This window comes from Colobus angolensis, unplaced genomic scaffold (assembly GCF_000951035.1).
Source record: "Colobus angolensis palliatus isolate OR3802 unplaced genomic scaffold, Cang.pa_1.0 Scaffold79, whole genome shotgun sequence".
Lineage (NCBI taxonomy): Eukaryota > Metazoa > Chordata > Mammalia > Primates > Cercopithecidae > Colobus > Colobus angolensis.
The window spans coordinates 977,974-990,627 of NW_012121709.1; the positions used below are offsets into that span (position 1 = coordinate 977,974).

A 12,654-nucleotide genomic window follows, 5' to 3' on the forward strand; every position below is an offset into this window, starting at 1 on the left:
AATTTGTCATAGACCACAGCCTTAACTCTGCTCCCAGCAGCCTCTGATTCTCTGAACCACTGCCGGGCACAGGTCCCATTCTTTCCATCTTGTGGAGGGTAAATATGCAGGATGCTCGGGTCTGAATCCTGCCACTGCCACTTGTCAGCCACGCAACCTTGGGCAAGTGCTCTAATTTCTCCTTGCCTCAGCCTCCTCACCAGGAAATAAGGACACGAACAGCCCCTGCCTTGTAGGGGTGATGTGAGGATTAAATGAGGTAATGCAGGCACTCGGGGGACTTGCATGGGAGATAATAAGCTGATGCGGGCACACAGTGGGCATGTGTGAGAGATAATTAGGTAATGTGGGCACCAATAGATGTTATGTCAGTGTTCGCTTAAAAAGACAAGAAAAGGCAAAAAGAACACAAGATAGAACCCAAAATGTTACAAGAACCTTTGAGGCTGGAAATCTAGACATTTATGTGAATTCAAGAGAGTTTTACAACCTAGTTGGCAACCAGTTTAAACCTATTTTTAAACACTCTGTGGCCCCCAAAAGCCATCTCTCTGCCAGGCAGATGCTGTGGTCAACCTGGGACCCAGGCCTTCAGACTCTGCCTGTCAGGCTGACAGAAGTCTACTGTTCTAGAATCTTTTCTGAAATATCTTTACTCTCCAGGTTTCCATGAGCTTGCTTGAAAATGTCATGGAGCATCTACTGTGTACTAAGCACATAAGCAAAATAAACTCATCAGAAGCCTAAGAGGGAAGTATGCGTGTCCCATTGCACAGAGGAGCAGACTGAGGCTCTGAGAGCTATAATCCTCGTGCCCACAGTTTCCCAGGCAGTGAGTTTCCCAGCAGGAATTTGAACTCCTATTTTTCCTCCATCCTCACACTTTCCCAAATTTATTTTCAGGCTCCAGGCAGGCTGGTCCGTCCACCCCAGTGGTCAGCCTGACAGGCAGAGGAAGCAGGAAGAGCTGACCGATGAGGAGAAAGAAATCATCAACAGGGTGATCGCTCGAGCTGAGAAAATGGAAGAGATGGAGCAGGAGCGAATCGGGTGAGGCTTACACTTCCCATTCACCCCAGAGCCGCTGAGGCGGGAGGGTGTGCTGGGCTGGAGCAGGGCTTGCCTGGAACAGGGTGTGCTGGGCTGCCTCTGGGCTTTGCCATTTGTGACTTATGGGGCCACCTCCCTGCCCCGCCTCTGACTTCCCCACTGGCAGACCCAGGATCTTTGTTGCATGAGGTGGGAGAGCTGGAAGAAGAGAAAAGGGACTAGAGGAGAGAGTGGGCTGCGAGTGAGGAGTTTCTTGGCTGGGGGTGCATTGAAGAAGGGGCAGGGGGAGGGGTATTGTGATAGGGAAAGGAGAGATGTCATTGGAGGCTTCAAGAAGTGGGGTGGGTGTGAGCATGAGGTGTCTCAGCTAATCACAGCTGCATAGGGATGTGTTCTAGAAATGAGAGCCATTTAGGTGTCAGTAGGTACAGCTGAGGGCAAGGTTAGGAGGACAGAGAGTAGGTAAAAAAGAGTGTGTAAAAGAGAGAGCATGTTTGAAATTAGTTATACAAGACAATTGGAGAAACCAGTCCTATAAGGGTCAGACAGCATGTGAGTGAGGAAGCAGAGGTTAACCTGATGGGTCTGGACTCCAAGAACCCGGGGTCCCATGCCAGCTCCCTACTTGCCTACTGTGGATCTTGGGCAAGTTGCTTGACCTCTCTGAGCCCCAGTTTGCTCACTGGCAGAATGGGGGAAATAACAGTAATTATCCTATAAGACTCTTGTAAGCGTTGAGATGATGCATGCACAGTTCCTGACTCAGGCTCTGGTGACACTATGTGTTTAATAAATGGTAGGAAGGAGGGGAAAGTGGGGCTCAGAGGGAGGGGATAATGAAAACATGTTTGGGAGAGAAGCAAGGCTTATAAGAAGGATGTGTGATGAGTGGAAGAGAGTGACAAAATCAATAAGCAGGGACAATACCAGAGAGCAAGGAGTAGCATGGGTGTGGGCTGGGGCTGGGGGTCTGGGGAACATGTGGGGCATCATCAGGGTGGGAGAGTAACTCAGAGAAGGGAGTGAGGGTATGTGTTTGGGGAGCTTTTGGTATAAATGGAGACTTTGGCTGCCGGGATACAGAGAGGCCATTGGAGTAGTCTTCCTAGATCCAAATATCAAACAGGAAATGGGAAGGCAGGATGCTGGGACACCACCGCCACCCTATGCCCTTCCCCAATCCCTCCTGCTGGGGACAGCCATTGCCAACTGCTTACAATGGACTTGGGCACTGAGGTGCCTACTGATCTCCCTATCCAGACCCTCAGCCAGGGGTTAACGAGGTTCTTGGATGGAAAATGATGCTCTGGGGATGCAGGAAGTGGGTGCCTTTGATTTGATCCAGATAATTGCACTCAGGGCAGGCTGGGGAAATCAGAGGTGGTGTTGACAAGTGACAAACAAACCTCAGCATGTGTCAGAGGATGTGTCAGCTTCACACGTGACCCTCTGTCAGCCTCCTCAGGTGGTCACCAAGCGGATGGGTCTGAGAGGCTTGCTTACGGGGTTAGGTTTTTATTTTGCTTTGCTTTTTAAAAGATATTTCAGGAGTGGAAAGTTCTGCAGGCTGGCAGTGTGTGTGCCTGTGTGTATGCATGTATGCATGCGTGTGTGCATGCATGTGCGTGTGTGTGCACACGTGCATATATGTGTGTGCATGTGTGTGTGCACATGTGCATATATGTGTGTGCATGTGTGTGTGTGCGTATGTGTGTGTCTTCATACAGCGATGGGCCTCAGTCATGAGGGAAGGAAATATATGTATGTTAAAAGTAAAGAGTGAAAACAAGAACTCTGCTCAACCTTTTTCTTGCGTGGCACTTATCACCAGCTATCACATTTTATATTTCACATATTTTCTTTAACTATTGTATGTCTCTCCCCATTAGATTAAGATTCCTAAGGATAGATATTTTTGCCGGTTTTGTTCACTGCTATATTCCCAAAGCCTGGTATGTAACAGGTGCACAGCAAAATATTTGTGAGTGAATGAATGAACATGGAAGATGAGGCTGTCTCCCAACTTCTTTCTACATTGCCTTGGCCAAGAGGCTTGGGGGTTTATAGTCTTATCCAGGGTCCAAATTCCCAGGGAAAGTACTCTGACTGTCTTATGTCAGATACTATCCCTTGTCCAATCAACTGCAGCCAGGCATGCCAAGCCCTGTTGTATCAACATGGCCACTGGGCTGCCTCTGGGGGTCAGGTTAAGGAGGTCTTTGTGGACTGAGCAGATCCCAGCTTATATGATATAGAACAGGGTAAATGGGGTCCCTGTTTTATCTTCAATGCCCTGCTGTATTCTCCCTACCAACCTGGTGACTTGGCGGCAGAGCATTGTAGTTAAGAACTGGGGTTGCCAAGTCAGAGAGACCTCGGTCCAAATTCAAGTTCTGCCACTTACCCACTGCGTGCCCTTAGATAAGCCACTTTACCTCCCTGTGCCTCAGTTTCCTCATCTGCAAAATGGGGATAACATTATCACATACATCTGGGTGAGTATTTAATTAGCATGCAAAGGATTATTGTGGTGCCTTGTACAAAGTACATGCTTAATAAATAGTGGCAGTTATTTAATTGTGAGGTTTGTTTGTTTTTTTAATGAGAAAGCTGATTGTTGACACTAGCTGAAGCCTTTGTTCTAGAAGTCTGCCCTGAGACTCCTGTTTGGCAAGTCCTAAAACTCTAGCAGCCCCTGGCTTCCCCTGAAGGAGATTTGAGAGGCTTCCAGGGGAGCTTGGGCCAAGTCTTTGGTGACAGAATGTCCCTTTGCTGAGACAGTGTGTTTTCTGCCTGGCTTCCCAGAGTGGGGAGGACAGTCCCGGAAGATTCTGGCTGTGGTTGTTCCACAGCGCCCTTCCTGCAGCCAGCCCTTGCTGGTAGCATCGCCAGAGGCAAACCCAATGCTATTTGTGTCTTATAAGCTCAAACCTGCCCTGATGACTGTTCCACCCACACTTCCCTGGGAGGGGATCAGAGAGCAGTCAGATGAAAGCCAAGTGAAACATCAGACATGGAGCCAAACTGAAAATGGGGGTGCTAACTGGGGCTCCCACTGCAGAACGTGAGGATCTCAGTTTCCCCATCCATCAGACGACTCAGTCTCTTTCTCAGGATTCTTTCTGCTCAGACTCTACAGTATTTTGGGGGCGTCTGGTGAGGGGCCTCACACCCTATTGCTGGCTGTACCTCTCAGAGTAAATGAGCTCCTTCTATGTTAGAATTTCCCATGTAGCTCTGTCCCTTACTGGGTCTGGACATCAGCCCCATGATGCTGAATGTTCTTTTTTATTACCTGAGTGAAAGCTGTCTGGGAGAGTTATGAAATCACTGTTAATAAGCATGATAAATAATCATCATGATGGGTGTCATTTATTAAGCACTTACTATGTGCCAAGCCCATGTCTAAAAACTTCATTTGAATTAACTCATTAACTGCTCCTCTCAACCCTGTCAAGTAAGCTATTATTATCCCCATTTTGCAGGTGAGGAAACTGAAGCTCAGCCAACTTAGGTTATTTGCCCAAGGTCATATGCAGGCAAGGTACAAATCTCTATTTGACTGACTCCCGGAACTATGCCTTTAAATGTCTCAGACGTTTTTCCTGAAGATGTGTTCCCAAATTCCTAGGCTCTGCAGAGCATGGAAATTTTAATTACTCATGTTTGGAGGGGACACTTTGAGAACTAGAAGCTGAAACCCTTTCTGTGCTGGCCCAATGATTATTTCCAGCTCTTATTAACCTGTCCGTACCTTCCAAAGCTGCCAGGGCTAGTCTGCATGCTGCTGTGGTTCTGAGAGTTCCAGGAGAGAAATGCCCTCAGGCTTCCCAGGAAGCATTGCCTCCCTGGGGCAGTTTTGCAAGAGTTAGCTGCCGCAGGGAGCCCCAGGCCATGCACAACAACCCAGAGCTGCTTCATTCTATGGAGCTCATGTGCTTCTGCCAGGAGGAATCTAAATCTTCACTCACCACTTAGCTTACAACCCAGCTCTGTTCTCTTCAGCATCCCAGGAGGGAGAGAGGATGGCCAGAAGAGAAACTCATTAACCAACCTCATTTTGTCCCCACATTTCTTATATAAGTGCCAAGTGGGATTTCAGAGTTTATTTTGCATGCCCGACTGCTACAGACTTTCTATATTAGTTAGGACACTTTGCTTACAAGAAAGGAAACTAATTCCAGCTAGGTTGTTTCAGTCATCTATTGCAATATAACAAACCACCCAAAACTTTGTGGCTTAGAGCAAAACAGTGTATTATTTTTCATGATTTTATGGGTTAAGGATTCAGACAGAGCTCTGCTAGGCAGGTTTTCTGTTCCAGAGGACATGGGCTGGGTTTGCTCACTCAGCTGCATTCAGCCGGTGGTTGGGTTGGGCTGGAATGTACAAGAAAGCTTTACTCCCCTGTCTGTACCTTGGTGCTCTTCAGGTAGCCCCTCTCTTTGCATTTCATCCTTCCTTATTCATTAGTCTGGCCTGAGATCCTTTACATGGCAGTTGGACCCCAAGGGAACAAAGATAGGTGTTGCCTGGTCTCTTAACAGTGAGGTCTGGAACTGGCAGGTATCACTTTCTGTTGAGGACAGGAAATAGATCCTATCTCTTTATGTGATAACTGTCATGTGCATGCAGAGGAGGAAGGCATTACTGGTGGCTATCTTTATCCCATTATGCAGAAAGAGAAATTTAATATAAGGATTCATACATATCTCCAGGGATCTGAGGACAAGAACACAGCCTAGCCTCATGAAAGGCCTACTTCTCATCCCACATATTAGAAAATATAGCCATGCTAGCTAGAGCCTCCCAGTTTTTATAGCTCTTCTTAGTCTCAATCCCAAATTCCCAGGGAAGGAACTCTGATTGACCTAGCTTGCCCTAGATGCCCACCCCTCATCCTATCAGCAGTGGTCAGAGGTGCCAGGCTAGACACACGTGGCTGCTGAGTACTTCTCCTGAGCATAAAAGGGCCCCATTGTGAGTTGCAAAGCCACACGTAGGTTACTCACAGGACTTTTAGAGTGTATTAAGTTTAGAGTTAGACATTTGCCTCCAAAATTGGTTTGCATTTCCACCTCTCTCCCTGGCATTGGTAAGGCCCTCTTTATCCTTACTCTGTTTCTCTCTGTCCAGAGCCTCTCAAAGGCATTTGCTCACATACCTTGCCTGTGAAGGGACTGGCAGCTGGGTGGATTCCATTCGAGGTCGGCTTCCTTAAACAGATGGGCCCAAAAAAGTAATTAGGATTTGTCATTAACCTTGGCATCCAGACGCCGTGATAGAGGAGGAAGTCAGAGAGACTTCTTGTTGACAGGATCTGTCGCACCCCTATCACCTTCCCATCTTGATTCCACCTTCCCCTGTGTTTTTGGCACATATTTTTTCCAAAATATGGACAGAGGGAGAAGTGAATAATGATGCCTGGAACTTGCTATGTCTAATTAGGCAGACATCTGTCCTATGACTTGACAAGCCGACCATAAGCCAGGTCATACTCTCTCCTCTTTCTAAAGGAGGACTCCTCTCCCACATTTAAACCTAAAGTCTTAAACCTTCTATGGATGGGAGTCAGGGACTTGGGGGCATTCTGATAATATCAACATATTTATGTATGGGTCTATGTGCATTTTTTTCTCAAGAAACATAGATTTCATCAAGTCTTGGGGGGACTCTGAACCTCCCAGTGTTGGGAATTATTGAGTAGTACCTCAGTTTTCTCAGGGATTGGACCAGTGCTTTTTCCAATGTCCAGCTAGCCCTAACATGTTACAGAATCTGTTTGTGTAAGATGAAAATATGGTTGGGCATAGTAGCTCATGCCTGTAATCTCAGCACTTTGGGAGGCCGAGGCGGGGGGATCAATTGAGGCCAGGAGTTTGAGACCAGTCTGGCCAACATGGTGAAATCCCGTCTCTACTAAAAATACAAAAATTAGCTGAGTGTGGTGGCTCATGCCTGTAATTCCAGCTACACGGGAGGCTGAGGCACGAGAATCATTTAACTCAGGAGGCAGAGGTAGCAGTGAGCCGAGATCATGACACTGCACTCCAGCCTGGGTGACAGAGCAAGACTCGGTCTCAAAAAAAAAAAAAAGGAAGGAAGGAAGGAAGGAAGGAAGAGAAAAGAAAAGAAAAGAAAGAAAGAAAGAAAGAGAAAGAAAGAAAGAAGGAAAGAAAGAAAAGAAAGAAAGAAAGAAAGTAAGAAAGAAAGAAAGAAAAGTCATGCAACACATTAAGGAAAGTAACTTAACCCAATCAAGACATTTGGGGAATTTTTCTTTTTTCATACAAAAGCAAAGATTTTTTTACTTGGGAGGCTGAGGCAGCAGAATTGCTTGAGCCTGGGAGGCAGAAGTCTCAGTGAGCCACCTAGATCATACCACTGCACTCCAGCCTGGGCGACAGAGCAAGACTGTCTAAAAAAAAAAAAAGAAGATCAAAATAGAAGTTTTCTGGATTCCTTAATTAGCTCAATGCCTGCCATAAAAGAGAGAACAAATATATGTTGAATGAATAAATGTATACTAAGTGAACCATAAACCCAACTAAGATGCTTATCAAATCACTTTACCTTTACGGCCTCCCTCATGGCCTCCCCGACCTCGTCTGTAAAATGGGAAGTTGGACGGGGTAGTCTTCAAATCCCTCTAGCCCGGGGCTTCTCAATTTCAGCACTATTTATGTTTTGGGACAGATAATCCTTTGTGTGGGGGCTGTTCTGTGCATTGTAGACTGTTCAGCAGCATCTCTGGTCTCTACCCACTAAGATGCCTGGTTTAACTCACTACCCAGTTGCAACAACTGAAAATGTGTCCAGACACTGCTCAATGCCCCCGAGGGACAAAGTCACCCCCTGTTGAGAACCACTGCTCTAGCCCTTTTGTTGGTGGAGAAGGAATGGGAGATGAAATGGACTGCGATTTTTCTTGCAATCATACTCAACTTCTAGCAAAATAATCATGAGAAACCGCTTTTATTGGCATCATGTGCCAGCACTGTGCTCAGAGCTTTATGTAGACTCATTTATGTAATCTTCACAGGAATCCTATGCAATAGAATATATTACAGTCATTCCCATTTTACAGATAAGGAAACTGAAGAACAGAGAGGTTTAGCAGATTGCCCAGAGTCACACAGTTAATACGTGGTGGGACTGAGATTATAAATCCAGGCTGGCTGGCTCCAGGACTGGGCTCCTATTCTGCTATTCCATAGAGAAACAAACACTTATTTCCAAGCCCTGTGCTAGGAACTTTCAAATATCACATATTTCCTTTAATCCTCATAATGTCCTCGCTGAGAGACAGACAATCATCTCTGCTTTACAGCTGAGTAAACCAAAGCTCAGGGAAGTTAAGCCACTTGCCCAGAGGCACACAGCCTTTATGTGGCCAAACCAGACTTTGAACTTGAATTTGTCTTTTCACTTTATCCTATTGGTTTTGGGGAGTACAGGTGGGAAAGGCAACTGATGGACGATTTCGGGGATTCAGAGAAGTCAGTAATTACAGGGTATCTCAAACATTTATTGAAGTTAATTGATCGTTTCATATGTTTCTTCATTCAGTTGAACAGTTCATTCCTCTTTACCACAGTGACCCTTGGCCCCTTCAGGCCTCAGCACCACATTCTCCCAACTCTATTTTTCATGACAGGAAAGAGCAGGGAGAGGGGTCAGAAAGAACCCCAACCAAAGCACTGACATGAAACAAAGATGTCGTTCTAGCATCTGGGCAGCTGGACCTAACTTCCAGATCCAGTTCTTCCACTCTTGAGCTGTGTACACTTGGGCAAGTGAGTTCCCCTCTGTGTGCCTTGGTTTCCCCATCTGTAAAATGGGAGTGAATAATAGAGCTTCTCTCCCAGATTGTTGATGGCTTAAGGAAAACAATGCATATAGAGTACTTAACACAGCACCTGGCACAGTAAACACTCCGAAACAGCAACCACAACTATTGCTGTTCCTGGGTTTGTCATGACACAGCACCTTGCCCAGCATGGACTGCACTAGCCCAGCTGAGCCCTCCAGTGATCTTTCTCGGCTCCCTTGTCTCCAACTCTGAACCGAGATGACCTCCTTCCCCAAAGTGCTGAGGCCCAGGCAGGAATCCCATTCACCAATCCCTCAAGGAGACAGATTGAGATCTAAGGCTCCCCAGGCGGTGACAGTAACAAACAACAGGGAGAATTAATGAGTCTGAAATGCACACGCCCTGCATGCCAGCATGTGGCTTCCTGACGGAGCAGCTCAGTCATTTAAGGACAGGTTCCTGAGAGACCCTGGCATTACAGCCTCAGGCCAGCCCCCGTCAGAGCAGCCATTTCCCCACTCACAGCAGATGGTCCAATTTTGACTTCAGAAAGTGCCAACTTTAATAAACTCAACAGTAATATCCCCCTACTTGGCAATTAGGGTGAGGTGAAGAGCGAGCAGGGATTCTGGAATTGATGGTGTGGTGTGTGGTGTGTGTGTGAGGTGTGTGTGTGTGTGTGTGTGTGTGTGAAAGAGAGAGAGAGAGAGACAGAGAAAGAGGCAAAGATCAGAGAGAGACAGAGAGGGACAACATGACATCGTACCCATTCTCCCACTTTGCTGCGTTTTTCTGAATGGTGAAATCGTGGTCAACTACTGCTTCTAAAGGCAGCTGCTCTGGCTCCATCCCATGAGTTGGTGGAACCCCAGCTTTTAGCCATTTCCTCTGCTGATTCAGAGATTGGCACATAAACCCATCACACTGGGGTAAGCAGGGTGCAGGGTGTCTTTTCCAGGCTCTGCTGCACACCACATGAAGCCTACTTTCTGGTACAATTGTACATCCATTAACCTTTTCCTCAACATTCATCAAGATGTTGCAGCAGTACAGGAAAGCTCAAAAGTAGTTACTTGAAAGTTTCTGAGGTCAGTTTGGGGCTTTCTGTGGGAGGCTGAGCATCAGAAATAAGCAGAGGTCGGTCCTCCACTGGGCTTACGGCCTTCCTCAAAGAAGGCAGCTGATGGGATCTGATCTCTCTGCAAGAGCACAGTGTGTGCAGACATGCATGTAAATGTGTATTCTTGCATGTAGGTTCTAATCATACATGTGCGTGTGTGTGTGCATGTGCATGCATGCTCATAGCCGTATGTACACGTGCCTCTACAGGTGTGCCTGTTGGTGTATATGTGTGAGCGCATGTGTCATCTGTGTGTCTGTGTGTGGGTGGGTGTGTTTGGTGATAGGCACTTGAGTCCTATAAATTTCTAATCAATGCAGCCCCTTTAAAAGCTTTAGAAAGACAGATTTCACAGGCAGATGATAGCATCCTGGATACCCAGAAAAAATGTGAGTACCGGGATGTATAAAATCCACAAATTTCCAGAATAAATAATTAGCAGCAACCATTACTGAATCGTTACCATGTTCTGGGCATTTTACAAACTAAAAAAAACTATCTCATTTTACCTTTGCAACAATCCTAAGAGGTAAGGGCTTTGTTTCCCCTAATTTACAGATAAAGAAATTGAAGCTCGGAAAGGTTAAGTAGCTTTCCTGGGGTCACAGAGCTAGGAAGTGGCAAAGTCCAGATATGGGGCCAGGCAAGTTCACTCCAGAATTGGCACCCCAACCCCTGCATCATAACTGCGTCCTACTACTAAATCCTGAAAGTGTGCACGTCCGCAGGGGTGTGTGTGTGTGTCTGTGTCTGTGTTGGCATGCCTGTGTATAGGGAGTCTACACTTTCTTGGGGCTGCATGTAAATACCTGAAGAAAGCGATTGGAACCTCACAGAGTTAAAAGCTTGACTTGTCTGACAGCCACAGCCAGTCAGGGAGGAATTGTCCTGCAGAGGAGGGCTAAAGTTGGATTCAGACCCAAATCAGGCTCTGGGTGACTTGATAGGGCAAAAATGTGAGTGTGGCAGGCAAAACAATGGCCTCCCCCAAAATGTCCACATTCCAATCCCTGGAGCTTGTAGGTATGTTACCTCCAGTGGCAAAAGGGTCTTTGCAGATGTGATCGTTATGAATCTTGAGATGGAGAGATTATTCTGGACTATCCAGGTGGACCCCATGTCATCACAAGGGTTTCCTGTGAGAGGGAACAGGAAGATCAGAGTCACGGAGAGATTAAAAGATGCCCTACTGCTGGTTTTGAAAATGGAGGAAGGGGCCATGAGCCAAAGAATGCGGCTGACTTCTAGAAACTGGAAAAGGCCCGGGAACAGATGCTCTCCTAGAGCCTCCAGAAGGAATGAAGCCCTGTCAACGCCTCGACTTTAGCCTTGACCTCTAGAGCTGCTAAGATAAATGTATATGGTCTAAGCCCCTAAATTGTGATAGTTCATTCCAGCAGCCACAGAAAGCTAATACAGCGAGTGATTCCTTGAAACCTGCTGGCATGCAGTGGCATTTTGTGGCCCTCCTTCTGATATGCTCTTTTACCACCATTGAGTTAGACCCATTTGGACCAACCTTGTAGTTTCAAAGGACCTGCTCAGCTCCATGTGTGGAGAAAGATCAGAACCCTGCTTGCTTCATTCCACCTGGAACAGCTGCAGCATCTGAAACTCTCACTGCACCAAGCCTCCCAAGGGCTCCATTCATTTGTTCAAGTGTTGTCTCTATATGGGGCTGGGCATGGTATCTAATACCTGTAATCCCAGCACTTTGGGAGGCTTTGGTGGGAAGATTGCTTGATTGAGCCCAGGAATTCAAGACAAGCCTAAGCAATATAGTTAGACCTCATCTCTATAAAAAATAAAAAATAATAGCTGGACGTAGTGGCACACACCTGTAGTCACAGCTACTTGAAGGGCTGAGGTGGGAAGATTGCTCGAGCCCAGGAGTTTGAGGCTGCAGTGAGCTATGATCAAGCCACTGCACTCCAGCCTGGGTGACAGAGCTAGACCCTGTCTCAAAAAAAAAAAAAGGGCGGGGTGGGAAGTTGAGTCTCCTCCACTGAAAGCCCTTGCATGCAGTCCCATCATTCTTCAATAAAAGACCCTGCATGGAGTGGTCCCTGCCATCTCTCCAGCCTCATCTCCCACCATTCAGCCTCCCAGCCATGCTGAGCACCTCTCATTTCCTTCGCATATGCTATTCCTTGGTTTCTCTGAGGACCCGTCCTGACTGTTCCTGTCTCTCTCTTGTGAGTTCTCAGAGCTGCTCATACTTGTCCTTCAGGTGACTTATGATGATTATGGCAATTTGCATGATTTTTTTTTTTTTTTGAGGTGGAGTCTTGCTCTGTCGTCCAGGCTGGAGTGCAGTGGCGCAGTCTTGGCTCACTGCAAGCCCTGCCTCCCAGGTTCACGCCATTCTCCTGCCTCAGCCTCCCAAGTAGCTGGGACTACAGGCGCCTGCCACCACGCCCGGCTAATTTTTTTTTTTTTGTATGTTAGCCAGGATGGTCTCGATCTCCTGACAAGATATGCCCACCTCGGCCTCCCAAAGTGCTGGGATTACAGGCGTGAGTCACTGCACCCGGCCACGTGATTTTTTAAACAATGTCCGATCTCTCACTTGAACGCCAGCTCCATGAGGGCAGTGATCTTGTTGTTTTGCTACCGTTGCATCCTCACTGTCTACTTGGCACATAGCAGGTGCTCTATAAATGTTTGTCAA

General features: G+C 46.9%; 1 protein-coding gene across 3 annotated transcripts in view; it reads left to right on the forward strand.

Moving 5' to 3' along the window:
• Window positions 1–12,654, forward strand: part of RPH3A (rabphilin 3A) — a 338,292-nt gene that overhangs the window by 282,655 nt on the left and 42,983 nt on the right. For all 3 annotated transcript variants that reach the window (XM_011928670.1, XM_011928669.1, XM_011928671.1), the window contains one exon: window positions 904–1,050. In XM_011928670.1, the coding sequence (XP_011784060.1) occupies window positions 904–1,050 (147 nt within the window). The remainder of the gene's footprint in view (window positions 1–903; window positions 1,051–12,654) is intronic.